The following is a 21556-nucleotide window of genomic DNA, read 5'->3' as shown; positions in this document are numbered from 1 at the left end:
AGGCAGTGAGTTTGGTTTGGGGGAGTAGAAACGATAATGGGACAAGTGCAAAAAACGCCTTCCCGTTTCCTCCTGGTGGCCCTCACCCTTGGCTAGTACCTGACTGGGCTCCTTGCTAGTGACTGCTGTTGCCTGCTGTGCAGGTCTGGGGTGGGGGCAGGGGCAGGGGTCTGGGAAATGCCAGCCGCAAACCTGGTCTTCTCCAGCAGACGCTGCTCTCTGACCTCCTCCCTTCTCCGGAGGGCCGCCTTCCATCCAAGGAAGAAATAGGACAACGGAAGGCCTCTGGGGGTGGTGCAGGGTCTGAGTAGCGCTTGCTAGACATGGCCCTTCTCTGACTCTGGCCGGGAAGGTAGAAGGAATAAGGTGTCCTTCAGCGCAGTCTCTCATCTCCCCATAGCTAAGGATCAAGTCTCCCCTTAAAGAAATGGCAGGTAGGGTCTGAAATGGATCTGAAGAAGGGGCTTCTTACATGTCTGGCCTTTTTGCCCCTCTGCAGGGCAGTGTCTCAGCGGGAGACACCCCCAGCAGTGAGCAGCAGGCTGCGCCTGGGAAGGAAGAGGCCAGAGAAGACTTCCTGTCGGCCTCCCCGGAGCCCAGAGCAAAGGACTGCGGGAGGAGAAAGTCAAGGCCCAAGGTCAGGAGGCACGTGAGAGCAGCCCAGAGGGTGGTGGGCAAGGACAGATTGACAGAGGGCCTGGGACCCACCATGCCCAACAGCGGAAACGCTGCTTCCCGGGCCTGCTGGGGTGGAGCCAGCACACAGACGTGGAAGGTGGCTCACTGATGGCAGAAGGTTGGCGTGTCTGTGGATCTCTTGACACGCAGTGTTGGAGTTGAATGCCTTGAGGTGAAGCCAGGGGGTGCCAGCAGGCTTCCTGGACCTAAGGTGGCCGAACTGGGAGCCACTGCTGGTGTCACTCTGAGATGTCACTAGTGCTCACTCGGGGGCTTCTCTCTTCCTCTCCCTCAGGTGTCAGCCTTTTCAGACCCCACGCCACCAGCAGACCAACAGCCTGGGCCCCAGAAGAATGCGCATACTCATAGCCACCCTAAAAAGAGGAACCGGCATCACTGTTCGTCCCCGCCCCCTCCCCACGAGTTCCGAGCCTACCAGCTCTACACGCTGTACCGGGGCAAGGATGGGAAAGTCATGCAGGTAGTGTGGGGGGAAACCAGGCCGCCTGTTTGACACCGGCCTGGGGGCTCTCAGAGCCTTCCGGCTGTGATTGAATGCAGCAAGAGGTTGGAAGACAAGTTGGTGGCCCGCCCGACTCAGAGGGGTCGATGCACTCCTGCTGCCTAGGCCCAGGCAAACAGATTTAATCACAATGCTTCCTGCACCGGCTTCTTGTTTGCAGGGGTGGAGTTGGCACCCAGTTGGAGGCAAACCCCATGTACCACAGAATGACTGCTGCTGAGTCCTGGGCCGCCCCATCCGAGCGGGTCACTGGGGATCGGAGTGTGTGATCCATTGGGTTTTCACGGGCTGATTTGTGGAAGTAGACCACCAGGTCTTTCTTCCTCACCCATCTTAGGCTGGGCACTCGGCTGAAACCTATTGAACAAGCCTCGACTGACCGTTGGGGAGTGGTTGGACAGTAGTTGCATTGACCAGGAGTGTGAGGGAGCCCAGGTCTCCTGAGGGAAAGTGCAGCTGACACCAGTGGCCTCATGTGCCATCCGTCGGTGAGCAAGCAGACAGGCTGAGGTCCCGGAGCGGAGCACAGCAGTGTGAGCAATCGAGAGGGGTGACAGGCTCGCTGTCTCCTCCATCAGGTGTATTCTCAGCACCTAGCGTACCGTCGGGCACTTCGGATGGGCTCAAGGCGTAGTTGTTAAAGGAATGAACGAGCTGGCTCTAAGGGTCCTTTTCTGTTGCCCTTGTAGGCACCTATAAATGGCTGTCGATGTAGTTGTTAAAGGAATGAACGAGCTGGCTGTAAGGGTCCTTTGCTGTTGCTCTTGTAGGCGCCTATAAATGGCTGTCGATGTGAACCTCTGCTCAACAAGCTGGAGAACCAGTTGGAGGCAACTGTAGAGGAGATCAAAGCTGAGCTGGGGTCTGTCCAGGATAAAATGAATACAAAGCTGGGCCATATGGAGACTAAGACCCAGCACCAGGTAAGCAAGCGGGCCAGCCCCCTGATGGCAGCAAGGTGCTGTGTCACAAAGTGAGAGCAGAAAGAGGCCTCGGTGACCCGTGTCTGTAAGCGCTGCCCCTCGTGCCCTGTGCCATCCTCACAGGGTTCCTGTGCCTGAGCCCGACGTGCCAGTCCATCTCGTGCAGGGCTTCCTCTCCTTTGCTGCCCTCCACTTTCCCAAGCGCGACGTCCTATCCAGGGACTCTCTCCTGACAACACGTCCAGTCGGACTTGTGGCCAGGCAAGGATGGCTGCTGACCTAGTTTTGCTTGTTGCCGTCACTTGAGATCATGATTAAATTGCCTCTGGTTATTAAAGGAACACATACCCACTGCAGCGCAGTCAGAAGGAACCTAAATCACCTATCAAACACCAGAAAGAGAGAACGCGGTCAATCTTTGGGCTTCTTTCCTCACGGCCTTTCCTCTCCAGTGGCCGGCCCGCCCCACGTGCTCCGCTGCCCCGCCCGCAGAACTAGAGCTGTCGCGTCCATGGCTTTCCCTGCTGCAAACTTTTTATTCGGAAAGAGTTCAAGCGTAAAACAAAGTGAAAAGAGTGACAATATGAGCACTCGTGCGCCTTCCACCCAGTCAGCTTTTTTTTTTTTTGGTCATACTATGTGTCCATGTCATTGACACACATACCACTTCTTTATTGAACCTGATTGAATCAGGAACGCTGGCTTGCAGGCCAGCAGTCTGCCTTTGAGCAAACATCTCCGATAATTCTGATGCATGTGCGTGTCAGAGACCACTGGTTTAGATTCAGAATTAGGTCCAACTTACGTACTTTTAGCAGGAGCCCTGTCCCTTTAGTGATCGTGAGTCGGGCTGCAGTCTGTGAGGTTGGCACTTTGAAACACAGCAGCAGCTCCCCAGGACAAAGACGAGGCTCTCTACTCCCGTAAAGAGTGACAGTCTCCAAACCACAAGGGTCTCTGCGAGTTGGCACCGACTCAGTGAGTTTAGCTTCTTTTCGGTTTACTGCATACACCAGTATGAAGGGTGTGAACATCAGCTTGTATTGGATCAGAAAGAACATGATGTCAGGATGTCTTGATTATTTTCTTTTATTAAATAATTTTATTGGGGGCTCTTACAGCTTTTATCACAATCCATATGTACATCCATTGTATCAAGCACATGTGTACATTTGTTGCCATCATTTTTAAAATTTTTATTTATTTATTTTGCCATCATCATTTTCAAAACATTCTTTCTACTTGAGCCCTTGGTATCAGCTCATTTCCCCCCACTTCCCCTTCCCTCCCTCCCGAATCCTTATCATTTTTTCCCATCTTACACTGACAAATGTTTCCTTTCACACAATTTTTTTGTTGTTGTCCCCTGGAAGGGGGTTGGTATATGTAGATCATTGTGATTGGTTTCCCTTTCTCCCCCACCTTCCCCTTCCCCTCCTGGTTTCGCTACTCTCATTACTGGTCCTGAGGGGTTTATCTGTCCTGGATTCCCTGGATTCCCAACTCCTATCTGTACCCTTGTACATGCTCTGGTCTAGCCAGATTTGTAAGGTGGAATTGGGGTCATAATAGGGGGGGGGGGACATTAAAGAACTAGAGGAAAGTTGTATGTTTCATCAGTGAGGTTGTCCTAATTATTAATGATGCCCATTTTCATCACTTGGTTAAGCTGGCCCCGGCCATCTCTCTCCACTGTAAAGGTTTATTGTCCTTTTGTAATTAATTGGTAATGTGTGGCAAACCATGGCCTTTTAAATACTTTATCATGATGAGCTCTATGTAACAAAACTGTGCTGTTGGAGCCCCTTGAACATGTTCAATCATGACGTCATTGCATCCTTCCTGGTGACCAACCATGGCCACCGCCATTTACAAATGCTTTTCATCATCCCAGACAGACACTCCATTCCCCTCAATCAATAGCTCCCTGGGTGCAGATTTCACATTAAAAATAAAATAAAATGGGATTTACAAATTCGTCTCAATCACGGAGGGCTGCCTTGTGCTCTTCAGTGACTGCACTTGGCCAGGACAGTGTGTATGGTATTTTGCTCCGTTTTCTTCACTTCACTGTGCGTCGTGAGGATGTCCCAGTGTATTGATGCCGCACGATGTGTTTAGCCATTCCCCTGGGGTAGGCGTCTCACCGCTGTCCTTTTGCACGGTGCTGAGTTCTGCCGTGATGAATAGTTTTTTTTTTTTTTGATGAATAGTTTATATGCATAACTTTGGATTTTGTGCTCAGAATAGCTGGGCCCCAAGTTAAGACTATTTAAGGCTCTTACATATATAGACAGATTCCATAATAGAGGTTTTGGGAGGTTGGTGGCGAGCGTCCGAAGTCCCTCAGAATGAGCATGTCACACAAGCAAATTTACTATTCGGACAAATACGACGACGAGGAATCCGAGTACAGGCACGTCATGTTGCCCAAGGATATAGCCAAGCTGGTCCCGAAAACCCATTTGATGTCTGAATCTGAATGGAGGAATCTTGGCGTCCAGCAGAGTCAGGGATGGGTCCATTATATGATCCATGAACCAGAACCTCACATCTTGCTGTTCCGGCGGCCGCTGCCCAAGAAGCCAAAGAAATGAAGCTAGCCAGCCACTTTGCAGCCTCAAGCTGTTCCAGCCTTCCTTTCTTGCTAACATCTTTCTAATAATGTTGCCTTCTCTGCCGTTTCTCACTCTGATATTTAAAGGATGTTCCCTGCACTGTTCGAATGTGCCGGTGCGTGCTTTGCCGCATGTGCGGAGCCACACCGCCCTGCCAGCTGTGCTCTGTGGCCCCGGTCTCAGCTGCCCTTGTCCCCAGCAGCCATGGTGGGCTGTGTCCAGCAGAGCACCCCTGGCAGGCAGAGAAAGCACCTGAGAAGAGAAGATCACAGGGCTCAGTTTACAGGCGTTGTGTAAACTTGCCGTTGTTGTTATTTGTGTTTCTATTTTTCATTTTCCCTGTTGAGTACCGTGTGTATGGCGACTGCTGGTGTGTGTTTTGATGTATTGGAAACTTTCCATTTTATTCAAGAAATCTGTTCTGTGTTAAAAAAAAAAAAAGCCCTTGATTAAAGAAGACATTTTTATTTTAAAAAAAAATCCATAATAGAAAGGCTGTAAGACTTCATTCCTGCACCAGCTGTTTTGTTTTCAAACCATCATTTAATATTATTATTTTTCAAACTGATTAAAGGACCTTTTATTGCTTAATGTTTATTTCCCTGTTTACTGGTGAGGTTTTTGTTTTTTGGTGTGTTTTTTTTTGTTGTTGAGGTGGAACATTTTTATGCTATTTGAATTTTGTAGAAACTCCATTTTGTGGAAAATCTCTTCTCAGGACCTGACTATGAAGAGCAAACTAGGGGGGAGAACTCACGTTAGCCCAGACCCCAGGCAGAGTGGGCTGGGCGAGTGCTCATGAGGACTCCCGGGGCAGGCACCCCTGTCTGAGGACAGGCATGGTGCCCTGTGAGGAATTGGGGAGGCTGCTTCTACCATCTGCTTCAGTCTTTCCTCCTCCCACCGATCCATTTGTTCTGGGTCCTCCACATTCAAAAATGGTCTCTGTTGGGTTTAGAACAGAGTAGAGAAGGCTCCATTCTACCTCCAAATCCCAGGGGAAAAGGACTCTGGCCTGAGTCAGGCATTCACGCCAGGACCCATCACCGCCATGTGGGAAGAAAGCCCGAGTCTTCTGTGTCACAGGAGTGGGGGCAGTGCGAAGGCTGTTGGGGTACCAGGCCTAGAAAACAGGAGGGCACTGCACAGAAGCCTGAGGCTCGCCCCTCTCCGGCAATGGCGCTGCTCTGTATGGTTGAGTGGGGGGCACGTGTGTGTTCTGAGAGGAGAGGAGCTCACCCCCAAGCCCTGGTGGGCTGGCTCCCTCTGCTAACCATGGCTTCAGTCTCTTCTGGTCACTTGGCAGTGGACCTTTGTGTTAGTCTGAGTAGACTAAACAAATCCACAGAAACATATATATATATATATATATATATATATATATACACACACACAAATATATATATATATACACACACAAATATATACACATATATATGAGAGTTTTTTATAAAGGATAAGTGTACATTAAGAAAGCATCCCAACCTAGTACTGCCCAAGCCCTTAAGTCCAACATTAGCCCATATGTCCGACACCAATCCACAAAGTCCTTCTCCATCTCACAAAATACACACAATGACGCCAACTGCAGGAGGAAAGCTGAATCAGTGAATGTGTGAGCATCTCTGCGCTGCCAGAGATCTCCACACGGCTGCTCCAGCACCCAGTGTTGCATCAGGCTAGGTCCATGTGCCTTCTCCTCAGGGATGTCTCCCAGGAAGTGAGCCTTGCCAGCTGAAGCAGGAAACTGGCTAAGACAGCTGCACCCTGGTCCCACCATCAGAAAGCAAGAGACCTGAGAACCAGAAAGGCAAGGCTCACTGAGCCATTTATCTCGCTGCCCTACCATTAACCCCACATGGCACAAGAAACCTTAACTATCTCAACTTTGTTCAAGTGGTAACAATGCGGCCCTGTGGGGGTGGGGGGGCCCTGCTGGACATGGAAGAGACGGAGGTGATCCCAGAAAGGCGTGATTGAAGGGTCACAGCCACTGGCTCTCTGAAGCATTTCCTGTGACACCTTCCCCAACCTTCTTTGCCCAGAGCGTTCAGCCCTGAAACTACCAGTCTCCCCTCGGAGAAAGAGGAGGCTTGGACTGCGGTCTTGGAAACCCACAAGTAAGCTGCCCTGCAGGGTCTCCATGTGTCAGGATGACCTCGGGGCATCGAGATGCTTCATTTATTTGTTTGTTTTGTTTTCGGTACTTTTAGTGATGCACCAAAAATGCTGACCCCCGGGAGGGCTGGATAACAACACTATGTCAGTACCTTTGGGGCAACTGTCAACCAACATTGTTTATTTGCAAAGTGGGCATCGTTTCTCCCTACAGAAGTCTCGTTTGCTTACAAAGCCTGCCTTGTGTGGTGGGGGATCTGTACATCCCTTTGTGGTTTCAAGGAATGAGAAAAGGGAAGAAAGATCCCTTACACACACACACACACACACACACACCCCCACCCCCCCCCACCCCCCACCCCCGCCCAAGCATGCTCAGGCATTCTGAAACCGCCATGGAAACGACCACAATGAGGAGTCAGGTTTGCTAGCTTTCCTCTGGCTGGCGGCTGGCCGCTCCCTGACTCCTTCTGGGGAGTTCAGAGACCAGGATCCCCTGCAGAACCTCTCGCTCACGGGTCTTTGCTGTTGACTCCTAGATGCGTGTGCTGGACAAGCTGATGGTTGAGCGACTCTCGGCCGAGAGAACCGAGTGTCTGAATCGCCTGCAACAGCACTCTGACGCGGAGCGGCACGAGGGAGAGAAACGGCAGGTACTGACAGGTGGCAGCCCCGCCCTCAGGAACGTGAGTGAAGGCACCGGCAACACAGGCAGGGGAGAGCTGCCCTGTGGGGTGGCCTTTCCCTTCCCCAGCGGAGCCCTGGTGGCCTAGTGGGTTAGGAGTCAAGGTCAGCAGTTTGAAACCACGGACCGTTCAGTGGGAGAACGATGAGGCTTTCTACTCCCTTGAAGAGTGGGAGTCCCCGAAATCCACGGGGGCCATTCTGCTGCCCCACAGGCTCACTGTGAGACAGAACTGACGCAGCGGCACTCAGGGTTTTACTCCCTCCCGGGTAACTTCCATGCTTGACTTCTCAGAATAGTGACCCCACAGTTTGTCCTTCTGTGATGGACATACCTCACTCCGCCTATGGTCCTCCAGACTCGTTCTTGTTACCACTGCATGGTAACTCCTTGTGTGTTATCCGTCCGTTCATTACTGCTCCCTTCGTCTTGTCGTTGTGAGTGGTGCTGCCATGAGCACGGTGTGGGCTCGTCCATTCACGTCACTCTCCTGTTTCTCCAGCATGTGTGAGTGGGCTTCAAAAAGCTCCTGGGAAATCCCGTTATCTTTAATTCTGTTTTCCCACAGACTTTTTGAAGGGGTGCCCACGTGTGGGAGTGGGGCTGCTAGGTCTTAGGATATTTGTACTTCTAGCTTTTGAGGAAATTTCAGACCATTTTCTTTCTTTCTGTTTTTTAAACTGTTTTACTGGCACTCCATCTGCACAGCGTACAATTCAGTAGTTCAGCCACATCAAAAAGAGTTGTACAATCTTTACCACAATAGATTTTAGAACATTTTATTTTTTCTTATTCATGTAATTTTTCCCTAATTTTTGCAAATATTTACAAAGCAGAACACTCACCAATTCAACAACTTGTGCATATATAATTCAGTGCCATTGATTTTACTCTTTATGTGTACAACCATTAGTTATCTGTCTCCAAATTATTTCACCACCATTAAAGTTAACTCATTGCCCAAGCAAAAACTCTTCCTCCTTCACCCACAGTAACCATAGTTCAGATTTGATTTTTTTCTTTTTAGTAGTGTTTGTGATATAGTATTCACGTATCATTCACTTCCAGTTAAACCGCCTCTAAAGAGCCGTACACCCATCATCACAATCATATCTAAGCTCCCTCCCAGCCGTGCCATTTCCCATCGTGGCTGTACCATTTGACAGTCCTGCCGCTGACCTGTAAGAGTCAGTCTCTCCACCACCTCACAGCTGTGACTTCTTGATCTTTGCTGTTGGTGCAGATGTGAGATAGTATCACCCTATCGTTTTGATTTTCATCTTTCTAATGGCGGATGAACACGAGCATCCATCTCTTCCACGTGTTGCCCACCTGAACGTCTTCTTTGGTGAAACATTTGTTCCTGACCCTTTGTCTTTTGACTGTTTAAGTGCCATAGTGTTTTCTAGGCTGTGAACCTTTCTGGAAGCAGACCCCCAGGTCTTTCCACCACAGAACAGGGGATGGGTTCCAATTGCCAACGCTTTTGTTAGCAGCCTAACCATTACACCAGCAGGGCTCCTTAGTATAAATCAGACACAAAGGATAAATATTGTATGAGCCCACTTAGATGGACTATCTAAAACAGACAAATGCCCAAAGCCCAAGGGTTAGTAGTGGTTACCGGGGCCAAAGGGAGGAAGAAATGGGGAACTTCTGCTTAAAAGGTTCTGGGGCTCTCTCTGGGGTGATGAAAAACTTTTGGAAATAGTAGTGATTGTTGCCGAGCATGGTGGGTAAAACTAGTGTCACTGATTCGTCTACCTAAAAAGGGTTACAATGTCAAATTTTTTCTATATTAAAAAAATGATTAATTAGCAACAACAGTATCTGTCGTTCTACTTTATAACTCACCATATATGTCCTTTGAATGAGAAGATTCGGAGCTATCGTTGAAAACTCAAGAATATTTATATTTGATAACATGGTGTTTTCTTAATCCTAAAATGAAGAGAAGAGCTGAGTGTTCAGTTCACCTTCATTATCAGATGTACTGTAATCGATTGACCAGTTTATGGAACATGCTGAAAAAATGAGATCTCTTCCCTGAACCAGTTATAGTTACTGTGCGTTTAAACACAATTATGCTGTATTTTATATGACATGGCTCCTGTCCTCAAGAAGGTCACGGTCTGTCTAGGACAGAGAAGGTGGAGCTCTCACGTGTGTGAGCCAGAAATGTTGGCTTTGACAGGTTGAGTGGCTTTGGGTGTTTGAGTTTGAAGTGGTTCTCCTTCACTTACTGAAGAACTGAGGCAGTGATTTGTGTGGGCGCATGGCAAGTTCTTGTCTGGAGAGGCCAAGCAGAGAAGGCTGTGGCCTGTGGGAGGGTGGGGGCTCCCATTCGTAATGCCTGATGCAGAAACCAGGGATGGGAGTCACCTGCTCCTTCTGTGCATTAATTTGTGTTCTCAGATGTCAGTGGTGGAGGAATTAAAGACCTGGTGCCTGTTAAAGATTCAAAATCTGGAGCTGAAGCTTTCTGGAGAGTCAAGGGCCTCCAGGACGAAGTCCACGCCATCAACTTGTGAATCGTCTACAGGTAACGTAGCTGCAGGGAGCCCTTCTACCCAAGGTGATGAGTTCTGGCCCACTGCCTTCCCGCCTGCATCAGTCAGGCCGTGGTCTGCGGTACCGGCTGGAGGGAACGCTGGCTTGTAGCTCTGTCGCGTTAGCTCTGTGGATGGGCAAGGCCCATGTCTGGTTTGCTTACTCCTGTCCACCGAGTTCCTGTGTCATCCCGAAGCATTCTTGCTGCAGTGCTCAAAAAGAATAAAATAATTACTGGTCATCGACACAGTGCTTCAAGTTCGGTGTGATGATTGCGGCTGTGGACGTCAAAGTTGAGGGGTGATGAACAGGCCAGTGCCTCCGCCCAGGGCTCTGTCGCCCTCACCCTGTGTGCCTCTGACCCGCTTCTTCTTCACAATCTGCTGTTCACCTTTGTTCCCCCATATGAAACCTCATTATAGAGCGGTCCATGTCTTGCCCCTGCCCCAGGTATTAGCAAAGAGGTCCTCTGAGCAGAGCACGTTTCCAGGATAGTAATTTTGTTTACAACCACAGTAACTTGGAGGACATTCGGGGCCCTGATCACCGGACCTCCGTGGGGGTTGTGATATGTCAAGGTTTGTGTTAGGCCTGACTACTTACCTGTAGGCTGGCCATTCAAACTCACCCCGTGGCACCACGGGAAACAGACCTGCTGGGCAGCGTCTGTAAAGATCACTGTCCAGGAAGCCCGGTGGAGCAGTTCTGTGGTAACACGTGGGTTGCCCTGAGTTAGAAGCCACAAGTGTTTTGGTTTCTGTTCTGTGTCCCTACAGGCCGTCACCGGGACTGAGGGTTAATCTTTTTCATGCACACAACCCTGAGTGCTCAGTGAGCTCTGGGTACGGGAAGTAGGACCACCTTCCCATACTGGCACTTGGGCCCAGGAAGGAAATACTGAGGCTGGAGGGTGGAAAGAATGGGGATGTTTCTTTTCATAGATAATGCCCAGTTGTTTTGAGCCACTTCATGTGTTGTGCCAACCTCTGTTATCAAGAAACGGGCCCCTGGCTGCTAGAGTGGATGGAGTAAGCTGAAGGACAGGCCGGCCACTCTCGGCTTCCGTGCTGCCAATGTGGCTGCGTGGCATCTAGGAAAGCCCGGAGCTGAAACGGGAGTCAGGGGAGAAGGGGCAGACCCCATTTACTCACTGCCACGGAGTCGGTCCCAACTCCCCGTAGGTTTAAATCTACACACCCTCTGTGGAGCAGCTGGTGGTTTCACACTGCTGACCTTGGGATTAGCAGCCCAGTGCATAACCCACTATGCCACCAGGGCGCCTGAGAAGTAGCACAGCTGGACAGACAGGGGAGGAACCTCACAAAGGAACAGGTGTTGGTAGTGGGTGGAGATTTGGAATCTCCCACTGGGCTGTGTTTACAGGAGTCCCCAACAAATCCCCTCCCCACATGACCATGTGAAGGCAGAGTCTGCTCTAACTTCTGCTTCTTGCTCCTGAATTCAGGTGCGGATCCATCGGTGGTGACTGCGGGTCCGGTAGCCGCATCTGACAGCTCCCCTCAGGTAGTCAGACCCAAAGAGAAGGCCTTGGGCTCCACGGCCGCCCACAGACTTCAGCAGGAGCTGACTTCCTCTGATTGTGCAGGTTCGAGACTCAGGAACGTCAGGGTCCAGACGGTCTCCCATGAGGCAACCACGTGTGATCAGCAGCAGGCTGGGTCCTGTGTCAACAGAAGCACCCAAACCAAGAAGTCTGGGAAAAGTGGGCAGGCGAGGCACCGAGGTCAACCACCAGCATCCAGCATGAGCTGTGGGCGGCTGCCTGCGGTGGCCTCGGGCGGCGAACAGAATGCCCCGCAGGGCCGAGACACCTCCCAAGCCCTGGAGCTGACACAGTACTTTTTTGAGGCTGTTTCTACCCAGATGGAAAAGTGGTATGAAAGGAAGATTGAAGAAGCACGGAGCCAAGCCAGTCAAAAAGCCCAGCAAGACAAGGCCACCCTGCAGGAGCACATTAAAAGCTTAGAAGAGGAACTGGCTAAACTAAGGACTAAGGTGCAGAAGGAAAATTAGGACCTAGGACGCGGGACAAGAACGGTTTCTCGAGGAGATAAGGTTTTGCAGCTGCAGAGAGCCTACGCCCCAGGTGTCTGCTGTGTGCAGAGAGCAGACTGGCCTTGGAAAACACCTCTACGTCTGAAATGTGTCAGACACATGCCTCCACGCCCCGGAGTTATGAAGACTTCAACAATTAAGCTGAACCAGGGGCCGCTTGCACCGTTGCAGGTTCCATTACCTGCTCCAAACCTGAAGCAGCCAGGTTCATCTGGAGTTCAAAAGCTCAGAGCAAGGGAGCCGAGTGATGGGAAAGCCTAAACCCTGAAAGCCAGGATTGTATGAAATAATGCAAGTCCACAAACAAGGACAGAAAGCTGTCATTCAGATACACATGCCTGCTGTGCCTAGACGAGGTCTCTCTCAAAGCGCTGTCACAAGATGCACTAAACCCTTTCTCTGAGATTCCAGAATCATGTCAGTGTAACCAGGTGGAAACTTTGACCACACACTCTGAGGAGAGATTTTCATGTCACAAGATTCCATACATTTCAAACTGTGAAAGTCAGAATATATGTTCAGTGAGTTGTATCTGGCTAATAGCACTGTTCCTGAGCTCAAGTGAAAGCTTCCCATCGTTTGAACATGGTCTTTGCATGTTGAGCTTGGAAATTTTGAGAAACCATTAGCAAATTTGTAAAGGGATAAAAGGAAAAACTGCGTACCTAACAATTACCTGAACATTCAGTATAAAATCAAACCCAGAGATTGCAGAATACCTTTCTATAGTTGAGCTTATTGGTCTAAATTACATAAATAGGTTCTTTGTTAAACAATATTTAGGTTTGAACTGAGTTCTTTAAGGAACCTCAAAAGCTTTCCTCTGCTTCACAGTGATTGTTAGGCTACATAAGCCAGTGTCTGGGTTTAGGATGCTCTGTTATCCAGCTTAGGGAGTTCTGGTGGCGTAGTGGTTATGACCTGGGCTGCTAACCACACGGTCGGTAGTTTGAAACCACCAGTAGCTCCTTGGGATAAAGACAAGAAAGGGACAAAGTTAAGTCTTGGAAATCTATAGGGGCAGCTCCATTCTGTCCTATGGGGTCGTTGTGAATCACAGTCAACCCAGTTGCGGTGAGTTTGGTTGGTTGGTGCCCAGTTAAGGATCCTCAGTGGCACAGGGGTTTACTCATTGGGCTGCTAACCTTGAGGCCAGCAGTTTAAAACCACGAGTTGCTCCTCGGGAAAAAGATGAGGCTTTGTGCTCCAGCTTTATAGCCTCGGAGACTCCCAGGGGCAGCTCTGCTCTGCCTCACGGGATCGGTACGAGCCGGTCAACTGGATGGCAGTTTGGCAGTGGTTTGGTTCCTCTGTTACATGGCACTGTAAGGATTTTACTTTGAACCGTAATAAGTAACTATACCAAGCTTTATTGTAAACGTAGTTGGGTTTCTCTTCTAAACTTCTTGTCTTTTGGAATATTGCATTCCTCTCCTCAGAATTCCCTGTTTGCATGGAAATGCCAATTCTGTTTCTATAAACACCAGTCGGCCAAGTGACAACTACTACTTGTGTGAGTAAAATACTGCTCACTGAGCCAGAGAGAGCAAGTCATGTGATGCCTAGTAAAACAAAATAGGCTTTGATACCCAAGCCCCCCACCCCGGCCTTTTTTTGCCAATCAAGTTCTTATTTTGGATAGCAACCACTGCTGGACAGAGAAGCTGCTGACGTTAAGAATGACTCAGCAGTTGTGAGTTCCCTTGAGCCTGTCGGCTTGGTGATGCCACGGGGACAAGAACTGCCCCTCAGGGTTTGCTGAACTGTAATCTTCCAGACACGGAGCTGTTGGGTGGATTTGAACCACCAACCTTCGAGTTAGCAGCTAAGTGCTGAACCCTCGTACTGGCAGGTCTCCTGTGTGATTGTCACCGAACCTACTTGGGGAATTAACCCATGTTCTCTCCGAGTGTATTTTCAAGTTTGTCACCTGTCTCCTTCCTACCGTCTGCCAGCCCCTCCTCAGTTGGCCAGACCAAATTCATTACTCGTTTTAATGCAGAATCACACAATTTTGGATGGTACCTTTCTAAACCCACCCCAGACAAGCTAGCATCTAACCTCTTTGGAGGCCTTCCACAAGAAAGGTCTCTTATCAGGAACTGCCTGATCCTCAAGATAAGAATGCCTGAGTGGTTCACTAATCAAACTGTCCCTGTTACCTTAAGGGATGTGTGTCCTTAAGGTGTCCCAAGACTAGGAAAGCAAACTGAGCTTTGACTGCTGATTAGACGACTGGGTACTTGTAGTACTCTGATTGTAGGCTGCCTACCCTTGGGGAGCAGGCAGCCTGTGAACTGGATTTTTCTTTGGGTCAAAGGTCACAGTGAAGGAACTGTTAGGGAGGAATGAGAAAAGTCCAGTGGACCTAGTGTGGCACATTGTGGCTCTTCTCCTTGTCACAGGTGGAGGGAAAGGAAATAGTTCAGGGCCAGCCTGCCTCTCACCCCAAAGGAAACGACAGCTTCCCAAGACTTGCTGCAATCCCTTGATGTTTGCCACAGGTGTGCTTCCAGTGGTGTTTCTTGGCATTGTCAAAAATGGAACCCTAAACCCAGCGTGCGTTTTTCCCGCTTTTGTTTTCTCTTGTGCTGTGCAGCTGTTATCCAGGTGGAAGTTGTCATGTGGGCTGTGTCTCACACTGAGGCTGGAACGTGTAACAGCAGGGCAGAAATGCAGAAAACCTGTCATATTGCAAGGCTTTTGGTGTTCGTCAGTGCACACTTGCAACCTAGACAGTCAACATCTGTGACAGGCTGAACATTATGAATTCAGCACCTTTTACCTTGGTAGCCCACCAGAAAGCCATGTCCTCATGCTTACACTTTCTTTTTGGAGTAAAATGTTAATATCCACACGCGCCTGGTATTTGTCTATTTTACTTACTGTCACCTTGACTCTGTGTCTCATTCAAGCACTGAACACTGCTCTCACTACGACGGATATTAAAACTTCCTTATTTAACAAATGCTGAGCTGGGCATTTCATTCAGCCCACATTTTCATTTGTGGTGTTGACCAAAGCTATGGTTCCTCAGAGTGCCTTCCCCCAGCCAGTCTTCGCCCCATGTCTGTGAAAGTGTAAACTCCAACTGCTTTACAGTAGAAACCGGGGCACTGCATGAGAACCAAACCGAAACGCTGCGCCAACCTGGCCGACATCTCAGCGCACCCTGCAGCGGGCTTCGTTCCAGCTGACCACTGGGAACTACGGAGCCACCGGACGGAGAGAACATCATTTATAATAGCTAGACACTATACTATGCAAGCTAAGCTAATGCTGTGACACTGACGAATCCAGCCAAAGCTCCTAAAAGGTAAATACATTTCTTCTTGTAAAGTGTGGATTGTAGAAGCCAGTCAAATAAAACTTTAAAAGACAAAACCATGTGTTTGGGTTTTTTAAAAAAATACCTTTGTCAGATAAAAGATCACACATCCCTCTCTCAGTTGTAACTTTCAGGGGAAGTGTCATTTCCCTTAGTTTCTCCATGAACCGCCAGGACAAGACCCAGCACAGCACGTTGAATACAAGGCCAGGAAGAGTCAGTAAAGGTGACTTACTCTTTCTTCTTGGTGAACAGTAACTGTCCAGTCCAGGTAATCATAGTCTCCCGAGTGATCGACTCAAAAGTGAGCAGCCTGTAGCGATTCCTGGTGTGGCGCAGTTAACAACCCGAATTTGTTGTTTTTTAATTCACGGTAGAAGTTGTCACGGAAAACCAGTCTCTAGGGAAGGACCTTATTTTGGTAACATGGTGGGCAGTGTGAAAGAGGAAGGCCCTCAGGGATGGACTGACACAAAGACTGCAACAGTGAGCACAGGACCAATTGGGAGGTCGCGCAGGGCAGGGCAGAGCTTCGTTCTGTTGTGCCTGTGGCCAATCCGGGTCGCAGCCGACTCCGTGGCACCCAACAACAACAGATGTGTGCTACTTCCATCTCTCCGCTCATTGTAGGTGAAGACCGATCACTGATGTTAGAATGGACCACTGTCTCAAAACCTCTCCTGCTGGGACACCTACAATGCAAATACCAGGCAAGTATGTCCTGCTTTCTTCAAATACACGAGAGTCAGCCGTCTCAGTAGGCAATTTTTCTAGCCATGAGCTTAAAAACTTCCTGCCATGACACACTCACTGAAAGGGAGAAATGAGACCAGGGTATCCATATGCTACATAAGAACTCCTCACTTCTCAAATGCTTTTGTTCGAATGCTTTTGTACTTTTAAAAATGACGTTACCAAGATGTAATTTATATGTCATCCTTTAAAAAGATGTGTTTAAATAATTAAGTGTATTTTAGAATATTCGCAGTTATTTAGCCATCACCATAATCTAATTTTAGAGGATTTTCTAAATCCTCTATCTCAAATCCTTGAGCCTACAATAGGTACCCCATCCCATGCTGGCAACCATTTAATTCTACAGATTTGACTATTTTGGATATTTTATACATGTTAAAGTACACAATACGGGAGTTTTGGTGACTGGTGTCTTAATGGTTTCAAGGTTCGTCCATGTTTTACGGGGAGGTGTCTATCTGGCCGTGCCACACTCTATCCATTCATAATCATTCATGTGCATCTGGGTGGCTTCCCAGGAGACCTGGTGGCACAAGACGGGGCTTTGGACTCCCAGAACGAGTTAGTCTCGGACACTCGTGGGAGCAGGTTTACCCTGTCCTATGGGGTTGTTATGAGTTAGCACTGACTGGATGGCAGTGGCCTTGGTGTTAGTTTTGGATTATTTCCACTTTTGTGCCATTCTGAATATGCTCCTCTAAACAGCTAATCTCTTAATTTTTCTTGAATCTATCCTTAGGAGAAAATTTGCTGGGTCATACACTGTCAGCTTGTAGTCTAGAGTGCCTTTACCATCTACATTTCCACCAGCCGTACCTAGTATTTTAAATTAAGAGTTCAATAAAAATCTCACCAACACTTCGGAATCTTGGAATGTTTCATTTGACACATCCTAGATTGTGTGAGGTTATTGTGGCTTCTCCTTTGCCTGTCCCTGATCGACTTACTGACCATTGTTGCATTGGCTTTTACCTCTCCCAGAAACTTGTCACAGACCCAGAAAACGTCCCCAAATTCAGTCAGTGCTGACGACTGTTCGGACGCTCTTCTCTTCACCCGATGCCACGGTCCATGGTGTGTGTTCTTTTGCCCAAGCACGGAACATAAAAACCCTTCCATTGGGCTTTTCCATCACAGTGCCTATACTCAGTCAAGTCCATGGAGGTTGAGCAATAGTTATGATTTTGCTAAGGCCAGTGTTTTTTCCAACTCCTTGAGCTGCATATTGCCTTGAGTAATCATCATCCGGATTGTATCCTGTAGAAGAAGTGGAATAGGGTCACTGTCCCTCAGTGAAGGCATTTTACCTGGTAGAGTCAAGAACCAGGACTGGCCATTGGAGTGCCTGTTAGGAAACTCAAAAGCTGACAAGTAAGGGTCTCCATTGTCCAATCATCATTCCACCCTGCCATACAACTTTCCAATCTTTCTTACTCTCTTATAGCTTAGTATAAACTCAGTGAGGAGTGTAGATATAACAATGATATTAAAATTTTCAAATGTTAAAAATGAACGGGAAATGGATTAACATTTAGAGCAGTGATCGATATTTTGATTTTCCATGTCCCCCCCCACAAAATTTTTTCTTTAAACATTTTTGTGAAGATTCACGTTTCACATTCAACATTTACAGTATACATACCGTATATACTCATGTATAAGCTGAGTTTTTTAGCACAAAAATGCTGAGAAACTGGGGTTCGGCTTATACACGGGCCAGTGGTACCCCAGCAAGGTGTAACGTCGTGCTGGGTCCCCTCCCCATCCCCAACAGAGGTAACAGGACGAGCATCCGTTATCTCGTGGGTGATTGCCGCTTCTCCGCTATTCATTCAAAGCCCTGCTGACACTGCAGGGCTTTGAATGTTTGTTTGTGGACGGCTACAATTTGCAGAAGCACCCAGAGTGATTCACTTACACCGGCAGCTGAACTGGTAAGGATGTGTCTGCGCTCTGTCTCTCCCCTCTTGTCTCTGTGTGAATTCACACCCTGCATCCCCTGCCCATACAGACTCACCCTTTCCTCCCGGCTAACACGTTCTGGGGGGGGTGGGGAGATGGGGGTGTGTGGGGCTGGGGGGCCTGGGGACATGGGGGGGGTGCATTACCATGAAAGTCCTTTTTCAAAGTCTTGTTATTTTAACCTATTAGAAATGGATACTCTTGAACCAAAACAAAAACACCGGTCATATGAGGCTGGTTTCTAAATGAAGGTTGTGTCAAGAGCAGAAGAGAGCAGTAACAATATTGCAAGTGAGGGAGTGGTGGAAAATGAAGGTTGACTTGGAACAGATTCCAAAAGCTAAAAAAGCTCATCATGGTTTAATGTCTTTATGGAGCTCCAGAGAGTGAATTGCATAAATGGGTTATGGAGTGTCTCAAAATGGTTACTGTGTAACACGCATGGGAATCTGTATACATGCTCTACAAATGGCTAAGGATGACAAATATAAAGCACCAGGCATTAGAAATTTTGCTGCGTCAGCAGGATGGTGTATCTGCTTCATGAATAGGTTTGGCCTACAATGTTTGAGACAAAGAACAAAGATTTCCCAGAAATTGCCACAAGACTGAAGAAAAAATTACGTATGTCATTCTAGTCATTACAAAACAAAGAAGGATTTATAATTATGACCTGGCAGATATTGGGAATATGGATGAAACTGCCATGACTTTTGATCTTCCAAGCAACAGATCTGTGGCAAGTTTAGGAGAAAAACCCATTTTTTTCAAAACCACAGGAAATGAAAAAGTACACTTTACAGTTGTTCTATCATGTTTAGCTAATGGAACTAAGCTGCGTCCTGTCACTATTTTTTAAAGAAAGATCTTGCCTAAAAAGATCAATTTCCCACCAAGAATTACTGTGCATGCACATGTTAAAGGCTGGATGGATGAAGACGGAACAAAAAAAAAATGTCTGGAAGAAATTATGGAACCGATGACCAGGAGCAGCCTTAAAGAAAAAACCATCGATACTTGTTAGGGATATGTTCAGAGTCCCTCTATTGGGTGGCATACAAAAAAAAAATTGGCAAAATCTAGTAAAGTTACTTTAGCCGTTATTCCAGGTGGGCTTACATCTGTACTGCAGCCTCTGGATGTATCTTTGAATAAGTCTTTTAAAGACCATGTGCGCAGTATGTGGCATGAATGGATGTCATCTGGTCAAGCCCGACTAACAAAAGGAGGAAATCTCATGAAGCCTGACATAGAGTTAATAGCAAAGTGGGTTCGAGATGCATAGGAAGACATTCCAGAAGACATGGTGCAACGTGCCTTCCAGAAATGTAGTATTAGTAATGCTATGGATGGCAGTGAAGACTGTGCTTTGTATGAAAATGACAGCAGTGATGGTGATGACGGCGAACTCAGTGAGGACAGAGTCTATGATGACCTCACACCAGCTGAAGCTCTGCATTGGGATACAGATATGGATGATGACGAGGAATCCAGTTTTGAAGAATTTTAACTCTTTACATTTTAGCTTGGTTGCTGATGGAGCTCAGGGAATAGTACTCTGAAGGTATCATTGTTGATACCTTACTGTTTTTGTTGAACCTATTTTCCACTACTGTACTGGTTTAATATTGTTAAATGACTTGTCCTTTTATTTGTTTCTTATTTAAAATAAATATTTAACTACATTACCCCACTGATGTCTCAAATTTTAGTAATTTTATTTTTGTTTTTATTATTGAAACTCACCAATAGCTTCTGCATTTCCCACCCTAGGCTTATATTCAAGTCAATCAGCTTTTCTGGTTTCCCAGGGAATAATGAGGTACCTCAGCTTATACTCGGCTTATATTCGAGTAGATAGGGTATTTTGTTTGAACTCCTTCATTGTGATCAACATAATCTACCATCACTTACCCTACTTCCTCCCAGTGTTTTCTGTTTCCATTCCTCCTCCCTCAGCCTTCTGAACTTTTGTCTTTGAATAAATGCTCCTTAACTGCTGCTCATTCTAACACCAAGGTAAGTTCAGTTCTAGATCTGAAAGGTAAGGGCCCTAGGGGTGGGTGTGGGTGTTTCACCACTGTGACCAGTAAACCTGGTCTCCTAAAGTTAGTTTAAAATTATCACTGTTCCATTGTTCTCACCTCTTCGGTGACACTTTTGTTCCTTTTGAATTCGTCCCTTGCCCAGTCCTTCAGGTACTTGCGATCAGACTCATTTGGGACCTGGCGGACGGCTTGCAAAATCTTCCTATACAAGAGGAGGACCTGCCGTCTTCTCATGAACTGTGGCGGGAGAGAAGACGCAACCACAGCTCAACCATCACTAGCTTTGTCCCCGAGTCTTCAAAGCAAAACCAAAAACGTTTTTAAATAAGTAAATTGCAAAAAGTTCCTTTACTATACCTATGAAGCAGGATGTCAAGAGCTCAAGTGAGCTGATTAGACACCCCCCACCCCCCAAAAAACAAAACCCCCAAGCCATTCAGTGGATTCTGATTTCTAACCGTCATAGGGCAGGGTGTCTCCTGCGGGGTGGCTGGTGGTCTCAAACCGCTGACCTTGCGGTTAGCCGCGCCCAAGGGAGAAAAGAACGGTCCTTGTTCTGGGGCTGCACTCGCAGTTACGAGCACTTCCTCCAAGTCGCGCGGTTTAAGGATTCTCTGGCCATCTGGCTGGCTGCACAGCCTGGAGCACAGGCGGAGCGCGGGGCAGGCGGCCGGGCGGCGGGAAAGGGTAAGCCTCGCGGGCCCACAGCCCCGAGCCCGAGCCTTCCCATGGGCCCCCTCCCACATCCCGGGCCAGTCCAGCGCGGGCCGCCCCGTTCGCCCTGGGGGCAGGCTAGTCGAACGTTCATGTCCTGGGACGCTGCCTTGCAGGGAGGGAGAGAGCCGCTGTACCTGCCTCAGCGTCAAGGTCACCGGCGGTAGACGAGAAGCTGCCATGACGACCAGCCAGATGACCCGCGGGAGCTGCAGCGCGCAGGAGCGGAAGTGAGGCGGCGGCGGTGGGGGGGGAGGGAGCGCCCCGCCTCCCGGAAGTGCCCTGCGCCCGAGAGCGACCTTCCCCACCTGTGCCCTCAGGGCTTCGGCGCCTTGAGCAAGAGGGGCATCGGCCGCAGTCCGCATTTCCCCGTGAAGAGCGGAAGTGGTTTGGCGTGCGAAGTCGTTTTGGTGATGAAGTAACAGAAATTCACGGAGCGGCAGGTAGCCCTTGGGAGAATCCCTCAGTACTCTGTGCCTCACCCCTCGTTCTCGGGACGGTGGGTGCACCTGGGAAAACCGTGGGGGCCGCAGTTCGGAACTATGCACTCCTGGGGCGCGCTGCCTCCGGGTTTCCG

At 48.5% G+C, this 21556-nt stretch overlaps 2 protein-coding genes and 1 pseudogene across 4 annotated transcripts in view; 2 read left to right on the top strand and 1 right to left on the bottom strand.

Annotated features, from left to right (window-relative positions):
* The window catches only part of ANKRD6 (ankyrin repeat domain 6), a 188990-nt gene extending 173384 nt beyond the window's left edge, over positions 1–15606 (top strand). For all 3 annotated transcript variants that reach the window (XM_075554771.1, XM_075554770.1, XM_075554769.1), the window contains exons 11-16: positions 500–637; positions 974–1159; positions 1972–2124; positions 7400–7513; positions 9961–10087; positions 11561–15606. In XM_075554771.1, coding sequence (XP_075410886.1) covers positions 500–637; positions 974–1159; positions 1972–2124; positions 7400–7513; positions 9961–10087; positions 11561–12129 — 1287 coding nt within the window. In that variant the 3' untranslated portion in view covers positions 12130–15606. The remainder of the gene's footprint in view (positions 1–499; positions 638–973; positions 1160–1971; positions 2125–7399; positions 7514–9960; positions 10088–11560) is intronic.
* LOC142452828 (cyclin-dependent kinases regulatory subunit 1 pseudogene) lies at positions 4467–5157 on the top strand (annotated as a pseudogene).
* LYRM2 (LYR motif containing 2) lies at positions 15557–21180 on the bottom strand. Its single transcript, XM_075554772.1, has 3 exons — positions 21117–21180; positions 20362–20502; positions 15557–17512 (listed from the first exon to the last, which is right to left on the bottom strand). Exons 1-3 carry the CDS (start codon positions 21159–21161, stop codon positions 17432–17434), a joined length of 267 nt encoding a protein of 88 aa, XP_075410887.1. The 5' UTR covers positions 21162–21180; the 3' UTR covers positions 15557–17431.
* Between the last annotated feature and the right edge of the window lie 376 nt (positions 21181–21556).

This window comes from Tenrec ecaudatus, chromosome 7, assembly GCF_050624435.1.
Source record: "Tenrec ecaudatus isolate mTenEca1 chromosome 7, mTenEca1.hap1, whole genome shotgun sequence".
Taxonomy (NCBI): domain Eukaryota; kingdom Metazoa; phylum Chordata; class Mammalia; order Afrosoricida; family Tenrecidae; genus Tenrec; species Tenrec ecaudatus.
The sequence above is the reverse complement of the archived record's forward strand: the minus strand, read 5'-3'. Positions and strand labels throughout refer to the sequence as shown.